Raw genomic sequence first — 26,895 nt, 5'->3', positions numbered from 1 at the left:
AGAAGAACAAATCAGGGTATGTTGAGTCTAAACCGTGGCATCTCTCCATCAATAGCCAATCACAAATATTTCTTGTTTCCATGTGTCTAAGTATATACTTTGAATTAGGAATTGTGCTTCACTTCTCCGTGTGCAGACTGCCCGAATAGAGGTCCACAGCTATGCCAGCCAAATCTTTAACTGCCTGATAATAAAATACTGCAAATAGTGTCTCCTGAACTTCTCTCAATTAAAAAAAAAACACCAACTCATTAGCCAGTCTAGCATTGCGTGCTATATAGACGTGTCTGGACAGGCACCACTGTATTTCTTAGGCAAATGCCATTTGAGCTGTAAATGCTAGTCTGTGAACACAGATCCCACTAAATGATCTCAGGACCTTGCCCCTTACTCAAGGAGTCTGATCAGAAATATGTAGATCAGACAGTGTCCAGCTCTCGCTATTTAATTTTCTGGTACCTCCTCAACATTCTTCAGATTGCATTAAATGTGCCCTCCTGGAGAAACTAGATTACCTGTGCAACCAAAATAGCCTGCAGATACTGTCTTATGCTACAAGTAGTGACAAGGACACTAGCAAGAAGCAAAACAAGAGAATAATATCACAGGTTTAGTCGGCTGTACCGTTTTTTGGAGCAGCATATATGAACTCATAGTGGAGTAGTATAATGGAGTAAGTCAACATTCTAAATAAACACAGGTAAAACTAACCACACTCCACAGACAGGCTGCACTGTCTCATGTTACACGCAGTTTCATTATTTAATTCATCATCTGTCAAGTTATGGAAAATTTGCTCCCAGGACATAAATTTTATTTCATAACGCGAACAGTGAATGTAACCTTTAAAGCTTGATTTACAACAAATCTCATGTCCTGAGATGTAAAACACTGTGTGTGTGTGTTGATGTTTGTATATGCAAAGGTAACAGGGAGCCAGACCAGTATTTTGTATTCAAACAAAATGTAGGGCACTAGATGAAGAAAAAGTCATAAGTCACAGTCATTGACATTACCACCTTCTACAGGAAGTGATGACTTCCGGCTGCTGTGTGACAGTTCATCGAAACACACCAAAGCACTCAGCTTCCCTATATCGCGCACACTAGACTCAGCAGCTCACGAGGCAGGAGTCTGATGATCTTAGATTCGCATCAATATGTCAAGTCAAAGTGAGCCCACGAACAAAGGAGACAATCTACTGCAAACACCTGAACAGGTAAGGACTACAGTGCATTTCAATATGTTGGCATGATTGTAGGCTACACAATATTTATTTAAATTTGATTCTCCTTAAGTTATTAACTACTTATGTTACACGGTGATCGGGCCACAAGCAAACTGATGATCCCTTCAAATATTTCTGCTCTGGGTTTGAAAGATTTTCCTGGTTTGGTTTTCAGTGGCTTGTTATACTAGCAAAGCTTTTTTGCATTTTAGGGTAATTATATAAAAATTAAAAGAAAAAAAAAAACATAAAATGGCAGCTACAACAGTGTTGTTGCATCCGAAGTTGAGTCACTGTCTCCAAATGGCTATTTTGAGATGCTGTGACTATGATTCATTATTATTTTAGGGGGGGAAAACATCAGATCATGAAGAATTAAACATATTTTTCACAAAAGTGTTTTGCAATCATTTACTTTTGAAGGGTTTGCTACATTGGTACATAATGAAAATGCTGTACTCGTGTGCATGTGCGTTTGTTGAGGTTGGGTACGTGTGTATCTGCATAATTATTTTCAGACTATGTTTATAACGATTCCCTTTCAAGTGAATTTCCTGGATTGTTGGTTTGCTTTTGCTTCCAAGTCAGTTTCATTATCAGTGACAGAGGAAGTCTCTTGCATAGGCAGGCCTTATCAGAAACTTTAAAGAAGCACTCGCATTTCTTCAGACCAGCATTGATGTACTTTTTGCACAGGAAGAACTTGTAGCGAAGGCTGTAGTGACTTGAGATCACATTTAAATTCCTGTTAGTTTCAGTTTGATTCAACTGAAGTAGTTGCTTTTTTTTACATCCATTTAAATGTGCAACATAAGCACCTTTCCCTTGTTTTTTCCAGGAGCATGGCTTACCAAGACTCAAACAGGTAAAAAAACACAAACAATTGGCTTGGCTGTGATGAACTAAACCAGTGTGTGTTTTTGTGTGTGTTCGGGGGGGGGAATTTAACTAAACCAAACTAGCCAAATTGAAAGACCAGAGCCTAAAGACTCTGTATCACTGTTCTCAGCATGTTGACACTGTCATATTTATAGATAGTTAGATGTGTAATGGTTAGCAGGTTTATTGCTAATTACCACTCAAGGCTAAATAATGGAATGGATTTATATAGTTCCTTTCTAGTCTGACCACTGAAAGTGCTTAGACTACATTAAGTATACACTGCAACTACACAATTTACCTTTCTGTTATACATGATCACCATTTTTAGAAGTCATGTGATGCAAGATCTATTGATCAGTAAAAAGAACAATAACTTGTTGAGTTACTATTGAGATGTCTCTCTCGCTTTCTCAAAGCTTAGCTGCTGCTTTTGTTCCAAGAGGAAAAATAATCCCATCGCAAGTCATTATGCTACACTTGGTACAAAATGTACCCAAGTTTTTTACTAGTGGAGATTTCATCCTCTTGTGACAAAAACTGTTGTACTAAATTTTAAGTTAATCCCTCCGATAGCGGTCAAGAAATTTTATTGCAGATCAGCTTGGTTGCACTGGCTGAGAAAAAGTCAGATATCCCCCCCAGAATCATTACGATAAATCCTTTAAGAATAGCCATTTCGTTCTGCTTATCCAATGCGGGAAGGGTTGGAGCATATCCCAACTCCAAGAAGGAAAAGTCAAGGAACACATGGGACAGGTTGCCAGTTTATTGCAAACTTACAAACCAGAATTGCCAAAGAGAAATTAACCCACATATGTTTGGACTGGTGGAGGAAGCTCGAGTAGAGGCAACGTGAAGAATATGCACTTTTCACTTAACATCTGCAGACCTTGTGCAAGTCTGTCCTGTAGATATTGGGAGAAATTGCTAAATTACATTATGGTGATACTAGAGAATAAATCTGTAAAATTCATCTTTTGAGGACCATGAACATCTGTGCACAATTTCATTTCAATCCTTCCAGTCTTTGTCAGGACAGCACCTTCAAAAGTCCTCAAAGTCATTAGCAAATGTCCTCTGTGGACAATGTCAAAATGTACAAAATCTCAGGAATTTTTATAGGGAATTTGCTCAAAGAGCTGCCAATGTGACAAGTAGATATTGGACTATTTTACTGAATATGTTAAAGCCAGGAGGTCTCGTTATTAGAAGACTTTGAATGTGTGGACAATCCTTCCCATAGTTATTGTACTGGCTTTGGTACAGGAAAGTCCCCTCATGAACAGGGGAACAGTTACTAGGATATATCCTCTTCGAACAATGAATGTCACAAATGGTAAATGGCCTGCATTTGTATAGCGCTTTTCTAGTCCCTAAGGACCCCAAAGCGCTTCACACTACATTCAGTCATTCACCCATTCACCCTGGCGATGGCAAGCTACATTGTAGCCACAGCTGCCCTGGGGCGCACTGACACAGGCGAGGCTGCCGGACACTGGACATCTTGTATAAGTCTGTGAATAGATGTTGGATTATTTTACTAAATAGGTTAACGCTTTGACACTGTGGTGGCACAATCGGTGTTACCCTCTGTACACAATGAATGTCTGTATAAAATTTAATCTAAATCTTTCCAACAGTTGTTGAGAACTGTGTTTCAGAATTCAACCTGGAGGTATTGCTAAAGAAAAAATCAAGTTGCAGACAAACCAGAACACGTCCTATAAGAAAAGTGAATGTCAAAATATGCAGAATCTTTGTGGTAATTAGTTATGTAGATACAAATGTATCTACATAGGATACTAAGAACTAAGGTATCTACATGAGGCAAAAAACAAAATAGAAATTTGGAAGCTTTGATATGTTGATTCTAAAGTAATATAGAGAAAGTTGCATTGTATGAGGATAATGAATGGATTTTATATGTGTGCATAATTTCATGTCAAGTCCTTCAAGTTGAATCTATATTTTTCACTGTACAGAAATGATGACGTTTTAGATCGTAGATACGATACCTTCACTAACTTGAAACTCACTGTGATCCATTGTAATCCATTGTATAGTTTTAAAATGTTCCTTTCATGTCTGCTTTTTGACGTTTTCTGTGTTTCCCTTTCCAGTTTTCACCTGTGCATACACGTAAACTGGGGTTGACAAGGAAATTGAGAGGGAGGGTAAGTCACCCTGCATGTGTTTTAAATGCTTAAATTTCAGGTTAAAATTATGCATGATTCCATATTTATCAAACAGAATCATGGAAACATAGTTTTCCCGTGTCTCCTTTAGGATTTTAAAGAAGATGAAAATCCAGAAGAGAAAGCAAGGAGACACAAGGAGATGGAGGTATAATCACTTCCAGTGTATGACTATGTTCAGCACATAAAATGGCATTTTCAAACAACGTTCTCAATCTGATTATGTCTGTTAAAAGCTCAAGCCTCTGTATAAGGAGCTACTGTACACCATCGCACACAAAATGGGGAAACCGTCTTCAAATGAGATTTTCACAGATGACCAGCTTCGACGGTACATCCGAGAGGTAAAAACGTACACGCGTGTATAACGGCACTCATAACTTTCCAACTGCGTTGGTGTGCAACTAGATGATTGTTCAATCCATCCTATCTACCAGGCTTTCACTATGACAGAATCAGAGCACGACAGTCTGCTGGAGAAAGTACAGAGCACAGAGGTGAGAAAAGGAAGTCTGCATACTTGTTCCAATAAATGCGATGCTGAAGACCACCAACATCTATTAATAGTAGTCATAAGAATTCTATTTTCCACTGTCTTTACTGTGGCAGAAATGATGTCATCAGTATGTTTAATGCTGCAAACAATATTACATTAAACAGTTAATGCTGTTTAATGTTGTTTTATTATCTAACCCTCTTATCCATCCAGCCCCCAGTATATTGTCTGATGGCCACTGTCAAGGAAGCCAAGGGAATTCTGGGAAAAGACATCAGTGGTGAGTTCTTGCCTTTCCCGTACAGAGAGGGGGTTATCACTTTTCAGTGATGTGATGATTGAGACTCCTTTTAATGTGTTTCTTTTTTAGCCAGAGATTCTATATCGATGTTGATTTCAGCTAGGCTAGACTTGACCAGACTGCACATCATCTTACTATTTTTTGTTTGGGGGTTTTCTTTCTTTCTTTTCTTTCTTTCTTTTTTTAAAACAAAGAAATAGAAATTATACTATGAAAGTTATTAATCAATCAAATTTACTGTGTGTGATCACCTAAAAAAGTCAAACACCGAAAGTGCCTAAAAAACACGATCATATACATTTAATGCAAAAGCAGACATAGCTTCCAAATGGTAATGGATGGATTGACATTAAAAAGTGCAACTTTGGGTATTTCAGATTTTCCCTTTTGAGCTGGAATGTTTTAGAAAAGCTGAACATTGTGCCTCTTTGCTGCCATCTTTCCAGTACTGTGGATTATAACTAAAAGCCCCAAAACTCATGATATAAAATGATGATTGATGTCTAAAAATGTGATTAAATACTAGCAACTTAATGCTGAAGAATTGTCGTGTTTCCATTGTCATTGTTACCTTTTTAGCATGTTAAATTAGCATTTAGCTTGTAAGCTACAATTGAAGTTTCTTACATGATGGTGGGGGGGATTGTTGTCTGCCATGTTCTTGATACAACCATGCTAGAGAAAAATGTGTATGACCTGATTGGTTAGCGGTAGTTCCTGGAGAATTCTGGTTAATTTCGTAAATAGACTGCTATTTATATAGTATCTTTTTCCTCAGTTAAGTCTCATCCAATGGGGTTCTGCATCTTACCCAAGGAAAACTTTGGGATGTGGACTGGAAGAATCAGGGATCGATTTGATTTGATTTATTTTGTAGACAACCCTAAACTGCCAGATGGTTATGCAGCAGTCTCCAGCCCTGTGTGACTGGGGTCTGATTCATTGTCGCCATGATTGTCACAAATCCGAAATGCCAGACTAGTTAATGTCGTATGGTTAGTGTTCCTCTGTTTGCAAATCCTGATAAGGTTAATAGTCTATAGTTTATAATGTGCATATTTTCTCAAAATGATTATCCTCAGAAAAAAAGAAGTGAAGATCTTGTGCCTTCCTTCTAAGAATCTTTAGTCATTCTCCTCTACCAAACGTGATTCATATTTGAATTTACTGAGTTTACATTTTTATGATTGGTTAATCTCTTTTTGGAGGTGACTTGAGTTAATCAAAAACTGTTTGTTTTGAACAGGTTTCAGTGATCCATACTGTTTGCTCACTATAATGGAGGATGAGGAGGAGAGTCGGACTCGCCAGTCCAGAGCCAAACCCCTTAAATCTGTCGTAAAGGATGCAGTATCACATGATAAAATCTACCAAACAGACATTAAAAAGCAAACTCTTAACCCCATCTGGAACCAAACGTTCATACTGTGAGTCACAATTCTTGATCATTTCTGCTGAAGTAGATTGAAACGCCCACATTACCTTCTACTGTTTCTCTTCCTTTCAGAGAATTTGGACATTTTGCAGGTGCCAGCTTCCACCTTGAGATGTGGTGAGAAAAACAGAAACCTTCACTTTGTTTGTTTTAAAGTTAATTAATTATGCTTTTCCTTATCTTCTGTCAAATATATGGAGTTACAATAATTAAATTAAATGTGGTCAAAGTCTCAAATGATGGGTGAACAAGAGATTGTGCTACAAGTGAGCCCAAAGCTCGGGCTTGAGACTACTGTCCTCTCATGCATACAGAGCTCTAGCTGTGAGAACAGATGCCCCACCCACCTGCTGTTCCTAACATTTGTTTGTGAGAGGCAGCCAATCAGAACAAAGTGTGCTTGAAGGGGGCAAGAATGAGCTAAAACTGTTTATTTCACAAAGACGGCTAGCTGAAAGGATTAATAAGGATTAGCTTGAACTGCCCATCATGCAAAGCTGCTCTAGTAGGGTGCAAAAACAATAATATGGCATTTGAGATGAGCATATTAGATTCCCTATAAAATGGTCTTTTCACTGCATTCCTTTGTGCTGTGCCTTTTCTGCTACAGGGACAAAGATGAAGAGGTGTCACTCACACAGAAACTAGAGGAGTTCACAACCAACCTAAATAATTTAAGAAGGTATTCTACTTCTCTGTGACTTACACATAAAAAGTTGATTATGCAAAACAGCTAAGTGTTTCTACTCGTACCTGTTTAGGATGATCAAGGAGGCCAAAAAAGAAAAAGGAACAGACGACTTTTTGGGAAAAGTCGTTATAAAACTGAAGGTATTAAATGATCTTATTTTTGTATCGTCTGTTTTTGCTCAGCGCTCTCTTTCCAGTCTAGTAACCATTTTCTATCCTCACACTACAGGAGCTCCACTGTACTGAAGACAACTGGTACACTCTGGAGCCCAGAACAGAGACTTACCCTAATCGTGGCCAGTGCCACCTTAACCTCAAGTTCATCCACAAAGGGGTAAAAAGATGCCCTCTTTGCAGTGTCCGTGTAGTTTTACAGAGCGTAGTTTTACAGAGCGTCTCTGTTAGAATAAATGAAGAAATGTGCACTCATGAAACCTCTTTGATGTCTAAACTTACTCAAGAAAGAGGAAGTGGATTCAATAACAGTGAAGTTAATGACACAATACTCTAATAGGAGAGACTTGCGCTTCTTGCACAACAGAGAACATAGCATTTATATGTCTAACAGAAAATACTTTCTATGTGTTGTGTGACTGACAGAGAGATGGGACCCTGAGCGCCGGCCGAAGTGCTTACGTCAACTACTGTGGCATTCTGCAGCAGTTTGTCCAGGCTTACATCTCAAAGCAACAGGTTAGGCAAACATCCTCTCAGCTCTTCTCAAAATCCTTCATCAGTCTCTCACTTCTCTCTCTTCGTGCTGTCTTTTTCTTCTTTAAAGGGACAGTTCACCAGAAAATAAACGTAAAGATGTGTACTTTTGCTTAATTACGTAGTTAACCCTAACCACTTCCCCTCTAATGCTCAAAGCACGAAAAGTTAATTTGAAAAACTCAATAAGTTTCTTTTTCTGTCCATGAAGCATAATAGATAATAGAAACAAAGTTCACTCGAAAAGTTCACAAACCTTCTTATGACCGTTTCATGTAGGAACTTTTTCCTTTACACCCAACTGCATCGAGTGTGGAGCTAGCTAACATTACCCATCAGCCAAGGGGGGCACCATCAGTGCTCGCATCTTGTCACAAGAGCAAGCCTCAAATTCTTTTGTAAAGTATTACGGTTGGTGGTTGTTGGGAAGAAAATAGTGCTTGCATGAAACCTCTCACTATTTGTTTCTGGATTTCTGGAAAGACAGTGATGGTGACCTTTTTATTTCTTTTGTTTTATTGGATTGGATTTAGCCATTCTGTTCAGAAGAAGACAACTAATTTTACAGCTGGGATCTCCAAAAGTCAGCAACTCACAACAAAGAATATTTAGAGGAATAAAGCTTACTGTAGTACCGGAAATGTCTGTCTGCAAACTACACATTCAAGAGTTGCTCAACCAAACTTGGCACCCTTCATCTAAGTCCACTTAGAGATATCAGATATGTTGATGCCATCATGATGTTATTATCCTTTCTGATGATGTCAATGAGCCTTTATCCACCAGCAACACCTTATAAAAGCGTTTTATCATTTTAAGAACATGACAAAAACGTCTGATTTACATCTGAAAAAAGCTGAATTACACATGTCATATCATGATGCTATCCCATTACTCGGAAACCACTTATCAGCAGGCTAAAATGACCTGTTTTGAGTATTTATGCACCTATCACGCCTTAATAAAAGCGTCATATCATTTTAATTTGACAGGATCTCATTTATATCTACAAAAGTTGAATTATGCAGGATATGTCAGGATGCCATCACATTGCCTTTACAACCACCTTTTTAGCCCTTATGCACCTGCAACACCTTATAAAAGAATCATGACATTCATCTTTATATTTAAACAATTGCACGGATGGACAATCGAAACAATACTGCAGCACAGGCCTGTAGTAGTACTAAAAAATGTCTGGATTAGATTTTAGGGTGAACTCTCCCTTTAACCTTCTGATCTTGTTTTGTGTCTCTCAGAGTTCTGCCCCGTGGAAAGGGGAGTTGTGCGGCGAGGCCCAGACTCTGCTCGAACTGTACGCTACGCAGAACGACCTCTCACCTTTTCTTCAGGACCTGGCGTAAGCACCATATTTAACATGTTGTAAATTTCATATGAGAAGAAGATAAAACAAGCCCTGCGTTAGCTGAAGAGAATCATAAACTCTAGATCTATCAATCTATTGCTATATTTTTATCATTTATCAGCTTCCAGTGATATTGCATCAGAGGTATGATGGACATATTGTAAGTCAGTGTGATCCAAGTCAAAGAATCCCCACAAAATGTAACTGAAACCTAATTACATTCGTCATTTTGGGATTTTACCAATACACATCAGTTAAAGACAAAATTAGAAGACTGTGTGTCAAAAACAAATTCACTTTAAAAATGGTCTTTCGAGTACATTAGTGCGGCTGTTAACCTTAGTTACTGTTACTGCTGTGCCAGCTTTCAGTTGTGCTTCTGAATAAATGTGGATGTGTGTGCCCCTGACAGGAAATGGGTGGCGTACAGTAAGTTGTACCAGAGCTTAGAAGTGGACTCGTCTGTGCTGTTACAGCAGCTCACGAGTATAGAATACCACTGGCACCAGCAGGAGCTGCCCTACCAACAGGTATAAGTGCTCAACTCACTGTCACACAGCTGCATAATTCAGAAGCAAATGTGCTTTACTGTGAGAATTTCTGAAAAGAGGTGAAGAGCTTTAACAGCGCAGGGACCTGCATACTTTCACTGCTAATGCAACCTAACTATGTCACCTACTTTTACTCGTCATCTCGCTTTAATGATGATTTTTCTGTCCTGTGATAGTCATTAATAAAAAAGTTAAAAGAAGCCAGGAGCTGACTTTCAATGCCAGAAGTGTTGAGGAAGGTGTTGCACTCTGTTATCAGAAACAGGAACTTGGGGACTCTCTTCACGGCTTCCTACAGTACGGCCTGTGTCTGGTGGCCAAATACAGAGACATCTTCCCTCCAACACCCAGCGCTACTCCGAAACTACACAGACTGCTCAGGTACACGTGGTTATAAGTGTTTACAGACTCGGCGGCAGAGCTGTTGTAGCTGAGGATTTTGATTATGAAGTACTTGTGCTTTTTTTTAGGATATTAGTCCAGATCTGTAAGACACAGGCTTTTCAGAAATTAAATCCAGCTCAGTTTGACCTGCATGATGAGGTCACTGATGCTATGCAGGTCAGTCATCATACTTGGGAGATTATTGCCATCTTAATGTTTAGTACATCATATAACTGTAAGTACTCATCACATTACTTTTATATCAGAAAGGTACAGAGGACTGGTTCGTGATCAAAAAGGGTTTGCATCAGCCGATGACTAAGGTAAAGTCAAGCACATCATGAAAATCTTACCTGGCATCTCCATTTTATTGCACTACACTTACTATTTTTGCACTATGCTGTCACACAGGACCTCTCAGAGATTGGGAGCGCCCTCTCTAGGTTGATTGGGGAGGTGCAGGAAGACATAAAACACAACAAAGACGTTTGGAACAGAGTATTTGTGAGGTAAGAAGGCAATTAAATGTTATTTTTTACTTGGCTTACAGTAGCTTGAAATGAATGAAAACCTTCCCTGTTCTCATGATGTTTTTATCACAACAGTGCTGTGCAAGTTGATGTGTTCACTGTCACCTATAAGAGGTTTGACTCCCTGGTAAGTAGAAATGGAACAGTCCCTTCAAGCCCCGTCAACCTTCTTCTTAATGAATCTGGTCATTTCTCGCCACATTGTTCTCTCCTTTCCTCCACAGATTGCAAAAGAAATGAGGGAAACCTTGTCGTTAATGGAGGATCAGATGGAGCAGAAACTAGCCAACAGCCTGTTCCCAGTTTATCTGAGCTTGCAGGCCATCTACAAAGACAAAGCTTTCTTACAGAAAAGGTCAGAAATCATCACACTCAGTGATCTATCTTATATGGCAGCCCTTCACTTGTCCCATCGCTCCAAATGTACCACCCTGTTTCTAAAACAGCTGCTGGAAAACCTCACAATTAGTCATATAAACTGTTTCCTTATCAAAAACCCTAAAGATTTTGTCAATTACATTGTGTTGGATACAAATTATTCCAATCACTGCCTTTTAATTGTATTAACATTACACGTGTGGGCCCAAATTTGCACAGAAACCGGGTTGTATTCATGTTTTTTAAAGTGGTGCTGACACTTCAGTTAAGCGTTCGATCCATTTTTTAATCTATTTATTTTTTGTTTGTTCAGCTGAAGTTTAAATTCCTTCTGTCAGTACTTTGGAGTTTAATGCAAGTAATGTAATAGGAGCTCAAGAGCTTGTTTGCCTTTTCAGGGGAGTGCTAGAGCTGTCAAACTTTCATGAGGGTTTCCGAGAGGCTCTGCCTTACTGGCTGAACCAGGCATTCAGCACCACTCAGGACAGGGTGGAGAGGGCTGTCCAGGTGGACCAGGTAAATGACAGAAGACTCTTATTGTAATGTAAATTTCTTCCACAAAGAAAAATGTCAATATATATTTTTAAACCCTTTCTTCTTCTCAGCTCCAACCACTGCAAACTGGTGTTGTACCAATAAAACACAGCTCCTCAGCAGTGGACCTGGTGGCGTGCATCCAGCCCATCTGCCAGCTGTGGGAACAGCTGTCCTGGCCTGACCCCGAGGAGGCTTTCATGCTCATGGTCAAAATCACCGAGGTGCATATATCAGATTATAAACTGGTTACATTACGTGATTGTTGGAAAGATTGTTGGTTGTATATCCCGGCTTTCTGTGTGTTTTCAGGATGTTTGTAAGATTGTGGTGAACTATTGTAAAATCCTAAAGGAGAGAGTCAGGGTGCTGTCTAAGAACTCTGACCACGGCTCTGCTATTAACATGGTAAGAAGAAGAAAACAACAAAAATAATCTATAGGAACAAATTAATGCTACAACCAGATTGTCCTCCTCCTCTCTGTGCAGTTGTGCGTGGTTGTGAATGACCTGGAGCACTTGCGGACTGTGTTGACCCGACTTCCCACGCAGCTGAACTGGGCAGGGCTTCGAGACAGGACTCACGATGTGATAGGAGAAAGCCAGTTCAAAAACACGCTGCCCTCACAGCTCCAGCAGGCCCAGAGCATCTTGGGCCGAGAGATCCGATCAGCTTTAGACACTCTTGGGAAGAAGGTATCGAAGACTAGAATGGAAAACTGGACAGTTTTTTAAAAAACGCTATATTTCACACATTTAAAATGAAATATCTCTTCAGTTAAACACAGACATTGAAACACACGTCAGAAACATGTCGACCAGACGGAGGATTCCTTCCAAATCCACAGAGGATGTGAGTCATGCCTGCTCTCTTCCAGTCTTTTGTCCAGTTTTCTCACCTCATCCCCAGTTGGTCACAGCAGACGGCTGCTCCTCCTCTGCCTAAGGTTTCTTCCTGTTAAAAGGGAGTTTTTCCTTCCCACAGTCACCAAGTGCTTGCTGATAGTGGGTCTGATTGTTTGGCTTTTCTCTTTAACTCACAACATAAATCACCTTGAGGGGACTGAATTGAATCAAGTCTATGTGAACTGAATTTCTGTGTTTGCCTAACATTTAGCCTCTTTTCTGTTCTTAGGCTGCAGCCCCTCTTATGCGCTACATAGAGCAGGAGCTGCAGTACATGAATGAAAACTTAGTTCAAGAGAACTTCAACAGGTACTGAGCCTAATGTCTGATAGCTCTGCTTGTGTTGTGTATTTTCCAGTAGTTTGTTTTCAGTGTCTCAAGAAAGTTTTCTAAAGAGTGTCAACTTATTTTATCTTCTATATCCAGTCTCCTGACTCCTCTGTGGAATAACTCAGTGAAAATCATCCACCAGGTGGCTAATCAGCATCAACTGCAAGAGGGGCTAATGGTGTTCTCCCAGAGGTTGCTATATACACTGCAGGTTGGTCCACAGCCACAGAAAACTGTCTGGCTGTCTTGTTATTTCTTTAAGCACTCTTCAGGAAAAGTTCTCCAATCTTCTTAACATTCCAAGCTCCTCTTTGAATGTTGGCTCCGTTCTTCTGTGATGTTGAGACTGTTATATCTCTCATGACCTCCTCTGTATATACTGATGAGAATTTATACCAAAAATATCGAATATCGATCCATCACTCAATAAGGCCTGTTGTCACTGATTTTCAGGAAGGTTCTTATGTAGTTTGGCATACCTCAGCATTTTTTCCTACCTTGAATATGGCATCTTAACAGCTACCCTTCCACTAAGAACATTTCTCATGAGGTTTTGGTGACGTGTATATTAACCAAGGCCTTCTAAAATGATCTCTCAGCTCCTGTAAGATCTTTGCTGGATTTTGTCCTCTTTCTTAAGGACGTGGCTTTGAGTACTGTTCATCTGCTATTCTTTATCATCCTTTTTGACTTAAATGGGGACCACTATTTACCAAATGAACATCATGTTGTTTCAGTTAGACTTTAAATTAGTAATTGAAACTCATCAGTAAGGTTACTGCAGTGTACCCAGGTTACAGATCAATGAAGCAGACGAGCTGTGACTGCTGGTCATTAGAACGACCATTTTGAGCGGACGTCATCAAAATAAAAAACCCCGTAAAAAGCGTAATAATTTATTTTTGCATTTCTTGAAAATGTCAGTGCCTTGAGCAGTGCTTCCACGCGGAGGGAAATGGACTTCCTCTGAATAAACTTCACTCTGATGAGTACAAGGTGAGTCTCTGCAGAAGAAGAAACTATTCATTTCACCGAAGAGTTTAAAACGATTTGACTTTATTATTTCACTCTTGTGTCTGTCGAGGCCCTGAAAAGCCACCTCACTCACCACTCCCTGAATAGCCAGCAGCTTGTGGAAAAGTACCTTGAAGGGAAAGTGTTTGAGCAGGTGAGTTTTGCAATAAACACTTATCACACAAATTTCTTTTGCAGCTCTTTTAGACTGTCACTGTCTCTGCTGATTTACAGAAAGCATACAGTGGGGAGAAATACGGCGCTGTCACCCTCCTAGCATCCTACAGAACATCAGACCAAAGACTCAGAATTGACGTGCTGAATGCAGTCAACCTCCTACCAATGGATTCTAATGGTGAGAACAGTTACAAACACATCCTGTTGATACAAACAGGCGCTCTAGATCCATGATAAGTATACAGTGACGTGTGCATTGACGGCAGGTCTCAGTGATCCATTCGTGCATCTGTGTCTGGAGCCTTACCACATCTTTCCCGAGGTAGAACCTCGCTGCACTCAGATCAAAAACTGCGATCTCAATCCCCTTTTTGACGAGGCATTTGAATTGTAAGTAGTTCACTCTCATACGTGAGCCTGTGTGGCTGTCTTCTTTCTACGTGTTTCATCTCATGTATCTGCCTCCCCTCCTCTGTCGTAGTCTGGTTTCACTGGAACAGTGTCAGGCCCACAGCGCTTGCCTGGTGATCACAGTCCTGGACCACGACACCTTGAGGTCAGACGACTTTGAAGGCGAGGCCTTTCTGTCCCTCAGATCAATACCGGGAGTCGCTAAAGAATCCAAAGGAGATGAACTCAGCTTACAGCCAAATAACGTTCCTGCTCAAATCCGCCTGCCTCTGATGCATCCTAAGCCTAACAGTACGTCAGTATGTTAAACTTACATCACAACAACAGATGCCTCAAGGCGCTTCATATTGTAAGTACTTGCCTATGCCAGAAGGTTTGGCATAGGCAGTCTCAAAAGCATGAACATGCCGTAGAACAGCCGTCCCAGCCTTTTTTGCACCACAGACCGACCTTTAAGGTGTCGCAGGTAAATACAACAAAATAAAACCAGTACTGGTATCAAAAAAAGAAGATTTGTTTCCTAACACGTGGGAAAAGACCAAGGGAAACCTAACAATAAAAACGATTAAAAAATAAAGCTAAAAACGATTAAAAACCCTGAAAACCGTAAATTTGACACTCTTGCGGCCCGGTACCAAACGACTCACGGACCTGGGCACCGCTGCCATAGAAGGTCTTTAACCTATCAGCAGGGACAGTATCTGCTCCTTCATGGAAGGAGGAACAGGATGAGCACTGCCAGAGCTACAAAATGATCTCCAGCAGGCCACTGGTGTGAATGTTGATGACAAACAGACTTATTGAGGTTGGCATGAAGTCACCACTGGCTTTTCATAGATGAGAGCAGGTTAACCCTGAGCACATGTGACGTCCGGAGATGTCGTGGAGAATGTCTAACATTGTTAAAGGTGACCAGTTTGGTGGTGAGTCAGTGATGGTTTGGGAAGGCATATCCGTGGGTAGATACATAGACAAAGCAACAGCAACCCGCCTGCCATTAGGTATCAGGATGAAATCCTTGGCTCCATTATTAGACCCTACGCTGGTGCAGTAGGTCCTACGTTCCTCTTTGTGCACGGCTTCACAAGATAAGAGCATGCAGGCAGTTCCTCAAGGATGATGAAATTAATTGCACTGATTGGCCCGCACACTTGCCTGATCTAAGTCCAACACAGCACCCCTGGGACGTTATGCCGCCAGGTTGCGCCTCAAACTGTCGAGGAGCTCATTGATGCTCTGGTCCAGATCTGGGAGGAGATACCTCAGGACACCATCTGTCAGCTCATTAGGAGCATGCCCTAACTTCCGAGTATCATTTTAACTTGCTGCAATGAAATTTATACTAGCCTGCTATATCACTGTTTCACTTTGAAATCAGCCCTCTGTAGGTTTATAAGTTTCATTTCAATCTCACAATGTGGCATCCCTTTCCTCCCTAACCCATTAACCATATCACTATAGACATCACCATCACTTTTTTTCCATTGAGATCTGATGTGTTTTTAAAGTGTTCCTTAAATTGTAAATCATCAGTGGCACTCAAGCCTAACCCATGTTTGTGTGCATTTCTGTAGACAACAACATCCTGCAGTTACTGGAGTCCAGGAAAGGAGACCGGGAGGCGCAGGCTTTTGCAAAGAAGCGAAGACAGAGAGAGAAACAGTCACAGGAGGCCATTCAGTCATAATGAACACACAGAAACAAGCTGTTCCTCCAAAAATATACAATTTGTTTTAATGATCTGTACCAAAAACAATGAAAAAAATCCACTCAGAAGGAAACACTGGTGTTGCATGAGTTGTGTGTGGACCTTATGCTGAGCATGAGTTTACTGAAGACCATCACAGTGATCATGAACACTTTGAGCCTCACACAGCTTTACATACCTGTATGCTTCCTGATGCTTTGTCTAATCAGTGCAAGAGATAAGTATGACATCACTTAACTGTGTGTGTGTGTGTGTGTGTGTGTGTGTGTGTGTGTGTGTGTGTGTGTGTGTGTGTGTGTATATATTATATTATATAAGACTACATTTGACGCTGAAATGTCAAAGATTACTACAAATGCTAAAATATTGGCAGATAAACCTGTTGCGCGTTGATTTAAACACAGCAATGGGGCCGGTTTTAATAAAAATACTTATGTCTGAGTTAACATGAAAAAGTAAAAATTAAAAATATGTCTTTTCAAAGAGTACACAAGTTGACTATGTTTGCCTCGATTGTGTTAACATGCTTATTCTTCCAGTTTATGTAGAAGAATATTAGACCTGAGTGCTTTAAACAGAGGCCATCTGTTGTAAATTCAAACAAATATTCCTACTATTGTTTTTATATTTCTGTTAACAATGACCAGCAAATAATTTTAGCTAAAGACAGGGAGAAAAAAATGCAGTAAAATCTATAAATGTGATATCAGTAGACTGGGATATCTTCTTTTTGACTGTAACAATATAGACTCATTGCTAGATGAAACTAACCATGCCCTTTAAGTGTTTTCATTCAGACCTCTTGATTTTTGTTAGGATGGCTCAAAAATATTAAACAATAAATAAAAAAAATAAAGTCAAATAAACTGCTGACCTGTTGCACATGGATGGAAAACACTCTGTTTAGAGTAAAAAAAAAAAACATAATTGAGAACTATTTGTGTAAATGTTTCATAGCTAGGGTTACACAAGAAATGACAGCAGGTCTTAAAGTGATTTTCACAACTCAGGGGCAGGTGGAAAGAACAGTGTTGCTGGTCAAAAGCATCATCTAGTTTAAAAAAAAAAGAAAGAAAAGAAATTGTTCCACTGGAAACATCATTCAAAGTTCCACATTAAGAGCTTTTACTTAGTGACTACAGCTCACCAAGCTGGCAATTTGTGAGTAAATCTCATCTTAGAAGTACACAACTAGGTCAGTGCTTGATTTGTTACCAAATAACAAAATGACCTCTGGGTAATTCTGAACTGTTGACACAATTCGAGGCTGGTGTCTGTGGAATCAGGACTGACTGGTCTGGAATCTGTGGTGGTCCCACTGAATTGTGAGGTCAAGAGAGCTGCTGTTCCAGGCTCTGTTCAGGGCACAGTGGGCAATCTGTAGAGGTGGAGCAGCCCTCACACTGTAGTCCATGGCCACAGGGCAGCGACACCGAGCCCTGCTCTCCACACGTCACGCAGCACTGTCTCTGTTTCCTGTACACCACCTTAATAAACACAAGAGGGACATGTTAACATCTCTTAAACTGGACAAAGACATTAATACATGGTTATGTTCATATACAGTGTTAGTGAATCATCAGGTTACTGGGTGTTTGTCAGTATTAGTCATACATACATGTAAGTTACTGTCACACGTGTCAGCCACTGCAGTACCTTACAGATATGTCGTTTTACAAGTCTTGTTGTAGTAAAATGCCTTTTATCTATAGTAATTTGTATCAGTATGAATAAAGTTAAAGACAATCTATCGTTCTTTCCTTTATTTTCTGCCATATATGGATGGCTACAATAGTGGAAACTCAGGTTAAATACAGGTAAAGGTTCAAATAATGAAGCCAGCACATATAAAACAAGTTCTATAAACAAAAGCTCATGTTTAAAACCTAAATCTCTGTATCAGACACTTATTTTTTGCTCTTGGCTCTGTAGGATGTCACACAGAGACAAGATCTCTCTAATATGGTCATGTCCAGAATTGTTTCTGAGGAGCAGCCAATCAGAAAAAAGTGGGCTTAAAGGGAAGCAAATCGAGGTTGAGCCTTACTTTCAACTATGATCATACAGTTTACTCTCACAGAGCCTAAAAACACAGAGCTGAAAGTTAGTATAATAGACCAAAAACATTTTTTTTGTCTAATTTTGAAGTTGTGGGATTTGGTTTCTCCATTGCCATACAGGACACCGGCCTGTGATGGGAACATCAGGGCATGCTCCAATCTGTTTTAGAGTGCTCTGACTTTCCAGAGGGCTTTATTTCTCCCCCCCTTATAAGTGAGATCAACATAATTACTTTGATGGGCTGCCTAATCTTGAAGAATCTGTCTCAACTTATTGAATTGGCCATAACTAGGAATGAGTCAATTCAGATCTTAGGTTATTTACGTCACCACAGCCACACCCTATTGCTGAAAGTATTCACTCACTCATTCAAATAACTGAATTCAGGTGTTAAAATCCCTTTCATGGCCACAGGTGTATAAAATCAAGCACCTGGGCATGCAGACGGCTTCTATAAACATTTGTGAATGAATCAATTCAGAAGCGGCTCAGCCACAAAGTAGCAGTCCACATAAAATCACAGAGTGGGGTCAGCTGAGGTGCATAGTGCACATTGGTGTAAAGCACCTCAGCATCCACCACTGGACTCTAGAGCAGTGAGGGCGTGCTCTCTGGAGTGATTAATCGTGCTTCTCTATCTGGTAATCTAATGGGTGAGTATCCAAGGAGAACAGTACTTGTCTGACTGCACTGTGCCAAGTGTAAAGTTTGGTGGAGGGGGGATTATGGGTAATGTTTCAGGAGTTGGACTCAGCCAGTGAAAGGAACTCTTAAAGCTTAGTATACCAAGACTTTCATGGTCCTAACTTTGTGGGAACAGTTTGGGGATGGCCCCTTCCTGTTCCAACACGACTGCTCCAGTTCATAAAACAAAGCCCCCAAAGACATGGATGAGAGAGTTTGGTGTGGAAGAACTAGACTAGTCCTGACCTCAACCTTTGACCTTTGGGATTAATTATACTGGAGACTGGAGCTGTTATAGCTGCAAAGAGTGGGACAATATAACATATGGTGAAGAATGTTTGAGTTCCAGAACGTTTTCAGTTTTGATGCTACCTTCAAAAAAAAAAATGAACATTTCCCTCTTGTTTGTGTGACTTTTTTTTCTAAAACCCGGTTGCTCGTTTTCTGGTTGTGGGTGGCACTGTCCCGTTTTCATGTTTCATGCTAAAAAAAACAATTTCAACACAATTTCAGAATTATATTAACGCTGCTTTCCTCGTGTAGCCAAGATTTCTAATTAAAGTCTAAGTGTGTGATGGAAGTTGATAGAAAATTAGGTTAATAAAAAACATGAGATCACTAATTAAACTACTGCACTTCTGTTGCTAAGAAGACAAACTGGAGGAATGTGGTGTGACTGTAACCCTCACTGTGCTTCGTACCATTTCAGATACTAAACAATGACCCTTCATCTACCATCTTTGAGATAGGCTGGCCAGCTTTGTGTGTTAGCCTTCTTACATGTGCTATCAGATATGAAATATCACATAACTGGGACATTTTATTTTTTTCTTTTAAGCCAGTATCAGTATCAAAACATTGATACTACTTTTTTTGACTGGTAAGATAATTTCTGAGGATTTCTGAGTAAGCTACTGCCTACTTACTTAATTAACTAAACATCTAAACTCCTTAATGTTCTATGTGGCCAAAAAGTGTTGGTTAGCTAGAACACTAGAGTGGATGCTATTCGACTTCAAAACAAGTAGTGTGAGGCTAACAGGTCGTGGAGGTTGTGGGTATTACCTGTTCCACAGCATGTAAGCAGGTACAAAGCTGAGCCTGTAAACTGAGGACCGACTCCAACGGCAGCCGGTGTAGTAGCTGGAGTTGGTGCAGTGACAGATGAGGATTATCTCCGCTCCTTAAGCTCTCCAGCGCCTCCTGCAGGAGAGTAGCTTGTCTCTGCGCCTCCTCCTCAGCCTGCCTGGCTCTTTCTGCTTCCATGGCTAACCGCGTTGCATGGGCACGTGACTCCTCTGCATCCGCTTTCAGTGCTGCAAACGACTGCGAGAGAAAGCAGGCGGAACAAATGACGTGCGGTCCAGATTGGGATTTGTTTCTTCTATTTCTGCAGGTCACGGCACACAAACTGCTGCTTCAGGGACACGCTTGCATTTGCATGCCCCACTACCTACCTACCTGAGCTGTGTGCCTCCAGCTGTGACCCCACTGCTTCAGTGTCCTGTGAGCTTCCTCCAGCTCCTGTTTGAGCCTGGAGGTCTCTGCACAAGGAGCAGAGGGCAGTAGGGTAGGAGGTGTACCAGGAGACCCCTGGCCTGATGGGAAGTGCTCCCAGATATTAGTACTCATACCATTCAGACCTACAAAGAAACAATTAAATATAAGCAAAATCATGTTCTGTATGAGACTATTTGATCATTTAAACAAAAATCTACAGACCTAAAGAGCTATGAGATGGTCCCAGGAAGCTGCTCTCTGATTGGCCAGGTTGGGACAGATGAGTAGAGAAGAATGGTGAAGCATGCGGCCTGACTGGGGGAGATGGTGAAGGTGAGCTAAAAGCAGCGGAGCTGCTAAAAGAGCCTGGGATGTTCACTGGGGCAGAACTCTGAAGCTGGCTACCTCCTGTAGGCCAAGAGAAAAAGAAATGATTTTTACATACATGTACATAATGTTTGATGTCAGACAGATATTTGCATGTCGATAATTCTGTGTGTGTTCATGCTTTCAAATACCGAGCATGACTCCCACACTGGGCAGAGCAGAGCTGCTCTCCAAGCTTCTCTCCAACGCCGACACACCAAAGTCATTCAGGTCGAGATCATCCAGGGCTGATTCTGTAACACATAAAACACCACAACTTACATATCTACTGTCACAACTGCGAGATATGTGGATTTTCTTTTTTTTCACTTTTACTTACCAACAACTGATTCCACCGTTTCACTAGTCGGGTAAAAGGGCAAGGCATTAGCATTCATTCCAGAGGATATGCTGGATCCTGGGGGTCCAAGCGGAGCAGGGCTAGGTGGTGTGGCTGCCAGACTAGAGGGGATACTGGAGGACAGACTCAAAGGGCTGCCAACTGGCAAAAACACCTGAAGGTCCTTATGAAGAAAAAGTGAAGAAAGAAAAAGAAAAGGTTTTGTTACTTTAACAAATAAATAAGCAAGAAATACATTTCAAAATGTTTGATCGTATTAGAAAACAAGAAAACCTGTTTGTTCTGAGTTGATGCTAGTTCTCTGTGCCGCTGCTCTAGAGCAAAACCCCTTTGTTTGGCCTGAAAAATAGTGACCTTAAATAAGCAGGACAAATATTTTGCAGTAATGTCGTCATTCTAGAGATTATATTTCTTCAGTATATCTTAATAGGAACTCATACGACCACGTTCCCTTTTTCTTATGCGCGTCCTTCTTACCTGATCTTCCCTCTCAAAGCCAGGTGCCCTGCCGTACCCTCCCTCTCCCGCCCACGGAGACTGAGGTTCTGCAGATCCACTCAAGTCCTCACACAGAGACAAAACGCTACCAAGAAAGCCCCGCTCTGCTACACATGAGCCTGCAGAAGGAGAGAAGGGGTCCGACATAGAGCAAGACCCCATGCTGTGACAACCGGGACTGGCAGAAACCTCCTGGACAGGAATAGGGTCTGGAGGCCTAGGGGGTGGAGGGGAGCTGGGGTTGGGGAATGATGGTTCCTCTGGAACAAAGGGCTCTGGAGGAGGAAGAAAAACAAAAATTACAAGTTGACTCATCAGGCGCCTTGGGTTTCTGAGACATGATCACAGGTGTTTTGTGGGGATTTACTTTCAACATGAGCAAAGGCACAGAAGGGCCCTCTGGGACAGCTGCCACACTGCTGCATGTCATTGCACTTGGTGGATTTATAGATCTGTAACCAAAAAAAGAAAAAAAAAGACACTGCTTCACATCTTGGGTGATTTCCAGTCAAGTTCTATAAAATTTCCTCTAAAGGAGACAAACCTCTGGGTGGAACTGTTGTTCTGTTCTCGTGTGGCAGTACTGACATGACTCAGCTCCCTCACATTTACTGGGATCTCCCCACTCTTCACTTTGCTTCACCGCAGGACATGGCAACGCTCTGCGGTGGTAAGAAACAAACAATTTGCTTTAACAACTGAGCCCCAATTGAGCAACAACAATAGCCTCATGTTTTAAATGCCTTCTTTCTTTAGCACAATGAAACACAGCACCTGTATTTGTGCTTGTGTGGGCTGCGTCTCCTGTCTTTGCTGTTGTGATAATACGGACAGGCATAACCTTGACGACACAGGCGAGGTGGTTTCTTACAGAGCTCCGTCTTGTAATGGGACAGCACGTAGTCATTATCTGAGGAGACACAGAGGAGAGAGGAAAGACACAGTGAGGCAGGCAGACTGTAAGGGCAGATCAAGGGAAATTAGGTAAAAATATTTGACCTTACAGCAACTGGAAATCTATATAAACAGACAATCTCAAAATACAGCCCAATATGGATGGTGATTGGACCTGAAAAGATTCAAGACTTGTTCAAACTTGTACGTTATCACAACCTTTGAAAAACTGATATATACATTTAATTAAAGCAAAAAACATGTTTTTAAATAACATTTAAGAGGTTTTGTAAAAACACAACCTAATTTACTTCACACCTGTAAGCACTGTTTAACAAACGGCATCATATCAGATTTCTAAAAGGATACAACAGAGTTTTGGAAACTGAAATCTCTGCAGAGGATTAGAAATCAGTTTGTGCTGTAACTCAGACTAACACATTAGAATAGGTTCATGCAAACATGCATAACTCCAACCAAGTTGAATTGTTGCAAAAACGCTATAGCAAACATATGTTAATAAATGTACGCAAGCTAAGGTAATCCTGTATTACTGTGTTTGTCAGTGTAGGAAGACTAACAATTTTTCATGTTCTTATTAGAAAAGAAATGTAGAGATCCAGCTCCTAGTAGTCCAGTTATTTGTAACTGTTAGTCTGTCTGCTTATCAATCTTGCTTATCGGTTCCACTTGCACTGATGCTACAATCAGCTGATTTCAGTTCATGTGTTGGAGGAAAATAGTGGCAGTCTACAGCATGGATATTTGCATTATGCTGCTAACACAACTTCAGCTCTTTGCAACCATCTGCACAGACAGCATGCTAACGCTAAGCTAGCTAAGAACCCACAGTGACGTTAAAGCAGAGTGAGTGCTGACCCCAGCCCACCAGCCAGACCCTAAGCTTCAACAAGTAAACTGATGAGCAGTCAGGCTACAGCCTCTGTTTCTACGTCTTCATGTTTCTAGAATCACTGTGGTGATCGCTTTAAGACTCCATGTCCTGGTTTTCATCTTTGCTTTGTGTTCTATTAAGAGAGTTTTTGTGTACTACTAAGAAACGATCTACAGCTACTAGCTACATCCCCACACACCAACGCAATCCATATCCTAATGACTACACACATATGATCTTTCTCTTAGTACTTAGGTAGGAACACAAAGCCGATAGTACATAGCAAAGATTGAGCAGTGAGCTGTTTTTCTGCCTGAATTCCTCCTGAAGTGGTGTTCCAGATGTTACCTTGCCAGCGTGGCTCCTCACTCAAGATCTTCTCTATGAGGGCTGTACTCGCTGCCTGTCCCGACTGCCCATCTCCTCCACCTCCGTCTGTGGTCCCTGAGCCTCCTTGAGACTCCATCACCTGCATTTCCCTGTGTAGCACGTAATGAGAAAAAAAACTTTGTCAACACACAGCCACACACATAGAAACTACTTCAAAGATCGCTTCCATGTTTTATTTGGTGTACCTGATGTCATAAACGGGGCTGCGTAGGTCATGTGATCCGTGAGCAAATGCACAGTGGGAGCCGTTCTTGCTGCAGTGGCCTTTTGCATCAGTTTCATGGATACACGATCCAGTTTTATAGTAGCGGAGATGGTACCTGCGCTCTGTGTCACCTGCTGTTCGATGCAGAAATGGGCACCTGGAATGTAGAAAAATAAAATTCAAAAATGTTAAATTATTTATTTAAAGGCATGCAAATCATGCATACATTTCAATGTTTTTTTTTAAATTATGAACTGTTTTGTATGGATAGTATTTAAAAAAAAAAAGGTAAAGAAAAACACACTTCATAATTCTTTGTTTGTGGCAACTGCTGATGTAAATAGGACTGTGAGATGTTTTAAGCACACAACATTTAAAGGACACTTTTGTATTCTGATTTGAAGCTCAAATCACAAAATATATACCCTTTGCACCTTTATCCATAGGTGCCAACCAGGACTGTACTGGTAATCAGACATGACATGTAAATATAATTTTTTATGTTTTTTGTGTCCATATGCACACAGCATACAGGTCAGCTTGATGGGCCGCTGTGCACTCTAACACTACCCTACAAGCACTGACAGCAGCCCATTGGTTCATTTGTATTAGAATTTGGATTGCCCCATCACTGGCTCGCCCCTACCTTCCCTGTGCAGTCATGCACCTTGTAGAATAGAGTTTAGTGTGGAAGAAGTGGTTGATAAAGATGGCTAAACAAAAGGTAAAGCATGGAACTGAAAAGCTGAGAGAGAAAAAGAAAGAGAAACAAGAAATAAATGCAACAAAATGTGCCAAAGTAAGCAATATGTTAGCAGCTGCACCGTCAGTAGTACCAGCAAAAACTAGTAAGAAGTCGCAGTCACAAACAGTTGCTGCTGCAAGCTTTGGAGAAGTGCAGGAGGAGGGACATCAGTCCCAAAAAGAGACTTATGAAGAGACAGAAGAAGGGGTCCGTGGTAGGAAAATAGATGGAGGGACATAATTAATTAAATAAATGGGCTACTTTGACCATAACTAATCACAACTAAGATGCCATTATATGGTGGGCTGCCTGAACCAAAAATGTCACAGAACAGGAATCATGTTGCATCCTTTAGATCTCCATTTTCTTTGTTAATATTAAAATAGGTCATTGTGAGGATTGTACAGCACATTTCACTGGAGGGAGACCCTCAGAGTGACAGTACAGGTGCTAAAGCATCTACTAGACATACATCCATACAGTTTTGGCCCATTTGTGTTCCGAATTACCACTTTGATGCTTTTAATGGAGATAATAAAGGTCTATTGACATTCAGAGACCTACACAATTGCACAATACGCTTCATAAAGAACTTGAATTTGACATTCTCCTGCCAGATTAAACTTGAAAGGGCTGCTAAAACAACAACAAACCTGAAAATGTGGACATTTAGTTAAATACTATGTCTTTCTGTTTAAATTAACCTTACAGAGACTATACATACCACTAATATAGACCTTCCCAGACATGGTGTGGCCAGTTATGCCATTCAAAAACAAAACTTCCCCCTTACACAAATCCCTATTTTTGTTTCTGTTGTAAGTATAATCAAGGCAAGTATCTTGTGCTAAACTGAAGCCTTTGTTACACTCACTCATCTCCGTCGGGGCAGGTGCCTGTTCCCTCATCATATTTGGTACAGTAAACATCTGGGCTGTAGTTGAAGGTTCCGTCCCGTCTGCGTATTGGCCTGCGGCGTCGCTGGTTCAGGAAGTGCCAGTGGAAACAGGAAAAAGGACGGTGCTGTGTACATTTATGTTGCACGAACAGGGGACACTGCTCCGTTCTAAACTCCTTCAGATATCTGGGAAAGAGGTGAGCAGCCAAAGAGACTGAAATATGTTGTTGTACGGTGTCACCATATTTTGAAGTGGCCTACACAAATAGGAATATATTGATATCATTGAGTTTTTCACTTAGATAATCTCATAAAAATAATTACTGTTTTAGCGCAACACAGTCTCGGCAGCAGTGAGCAAAATTCCTCACGGAGATTTTTTTTTTTAATATATATATATACTTTCACAACACAAAGACTTAATGAATGCTGCCGTGACACACACACAACAAAGCACTTAAACGATGCTCCACCGCACAGCCTGTAAGAAATGGCTACTGTTAATGTCCAACGTTAGGCCTCTTTATGGAGACCTACAGCGCTAAATAAGCACATTATTTGCTTTGTCCATTTTACGCAGGTTTACTATTCATGGAGTTTCCTTAAATACATTTTAACAGTTGTTTTCTGTGTTTAAGTGCACGTGAGGTTGTGTACACTTGTGTACACAAGCTAATCCCGCTAACTAGCTACGTACGTGTAATGTTGAGGTTTCTCGGGCTGCACGTTCAACACGGTTGCAGGAGATGTTGACCCCCCTGCAGGCGAAGACGAAGAGGACGAAGAGTGTCCTCCGGCACTCGTCGCTACCGAAGATGACGGGGGCTGTGGATACGTTTTAGACATTGTACCCTTCTAAACCCTAACAACAAGAAGCTTGTTTTTAGCTTACTGGCTAGCTATTCTCATTAGCTTCGAAATCCGCATTCTGTGGCGATGTGAGCCTGCGCAGGGCAAGAGGAAGTAATAGCAAAGGGACAACTAATAACACGGAACTATGGGATTTGAAGTTCAGTTATAACGTGACTAAAGCTGTGATTCAAAACTAAAGTGAAAGTCATAAAACACTCAAGATATTAACTGTCACAGAGTTATGGCATTTGCACAAATGTGAAACTGAAGAAAATAAGGAATCGAGGTCACGTTTATTTTTTTATTTGCTTGCTTCCAT

At 40.8% G+C, this 26,895-nt stretch overlaps 2 protein-coding genes across 2 annotated transcripts; one reads left to right on the top strand and one right to left on the bottom strand.

The window, feature by feature from the left end:
• unc13d (unc-13 homolog D (C. elegans)) lies at positions 1-17,973 on the top strand. Its single transcript, XM_085283757.1, has 35 exons — positions 1-16; positions 1,029-1,219; positions 2,067-2,093; positions 4,231-4,284; positions 4,397-4,453; positions 4,542-4,649; positions 4,743-4,802; positions 5,015-5,081; positions 6,349-6,529; positions 6,610-6,654; positions 7,148-7,219; positions 7,299-7,368; positions 7,457-7,561; positions 7,828-7,920; positions 9,198-9,298; positions 9,717-9,834; positions 10,115-10,236; positions 10,326-10,416; positions 10,506-10,562; positions 10,651-10,748; positions 10,845-10,896; positions 10,994-11,124; positions 11,546-11,663; positions 11,753-11,905; positions 11,994-12,089; positions 12,171-12,377; positions 12,460-12,534; positions 12,817-12,896; positions 13,014-13,128; positions 13,842-13,913; positions 14,002-14,085; positions 14,166-14,286; positions 14,375-14,498; positions 14,590-14,810; positions 16,094-17,973. Exons 2-35 carry the CDS (start codon positions 1,160-1,162, stop codon positions 16,204-16,206), a joined length of 3,348 nt encoding a protein of 1,115 aa, XP_085139883.1. The 5' UTR covers positions 1-16; positions 1,029-1,159; the 3' UTR covers positions 16,207-17,973.
• On the bottom strand, positions 17,261-26,743 carry unk (unk zinc finger). Its single transcript, XM_085283758.1, has 15 exons — positions 26,422-26,743; positions 25,701-25,910; positions 24,062-24,238; positions 23,835-23,965; positions 22,472-22,607; positions 22,242-22,359; positions 22,065-22,149; positions 21,677-21,972; positions 21,473-21,538; positions 21,179-21,362; positions 20,991-21,092; positions 20,695-20,880; positions 20,434-20,615; positions 20,038-20,298; positions 17,261-17,714 (listed from the first exon to the last, which is right to left on the bottom strand). Exons 1-15 carry the CDS (start codon positions 26,568-26,570, stop codon positions 17,559-17,561), a joined length of 2,439 nt encoding a protein of 812 aa, XP_085139884.1. The 5' UTR covers positions 26,571-26,743; the 3' UTR covers positions 17,261-17,558.
• Positions 26,744-26,895: the final 152 nt, after the last annotated feature.

This window comes from Mchenga conophoros, linkage group LG8 (genome assembly GCF_057382185.1).
Source record: "Mchenga conophoros isolate Kocher_MC1m ecotype Shallow Benthic linkage group LG8, M_conophoros_male_GT1.1, whole genome shotgun sequence".
Classification (NCBI taxonomy): Eukaryota; Metazoa; Chordata; class Actinopteri; order Cichliformes; family Cichlidae; genus Mchenga; species Mchenga conophoros.
The sequence above is the reverse complement of the archived record's forward strand: the minus strand, read 5'-3'. Positions and strand labels throughout refer to the sequence as shown.

What these genes read in the sequence shown, in the direction of transcription:
- unc13d (XM_085283757.1), top strand. Translation starts at nt 1,160, where the DNA reads ATGTCAAGTCAAAGTGAGCCCACGAACAAAGGAGACAATCTACTGCAA. An exon ending in AGAAAGTACAGAGCACAGAG is followed by an intron (nt 4,803 to 5,014) that starts GTGAGAAAAGGA and finishes TTATCCATCCAG; the next exon opens with CCCCCAGTATATTGTCTGAT. An exon ending in AGCTTCCACCTTGAGATGTG is followed by an intron (nt 6,655 to 7,147) that starts GTGAGAAAAACA and finishes TTTCTGCTACAG; the next exon opens with GGACAAAGATGAAGAGGTGT.
- unk (XM_085283758.1), bottom strand. Translation starts at nt 26,570, where the DNA reads ATGTCTAAAACGTATCCACAGCCCCCGTCATCTTCGGTAGCGACGAGT. An exon ending in AACGGTGGAATCAGTTGTTG is followed by an intron (nt 21,093 to 21,178) that starts GTAAGTAAAAGT and finishes TATGTGTTACAG; the next exon opens with AATCAGCCCTGGATGATCTC. An exon ending in CAGTGTGGGAGTCATGCTCG is followed by an intron (nt 20,881 to 20,990) that starts GTATTTGAAAGC and finishes CTTGGCCTACAG; the next exon opens with GAGGTAGCCAGCTTCAGAGT.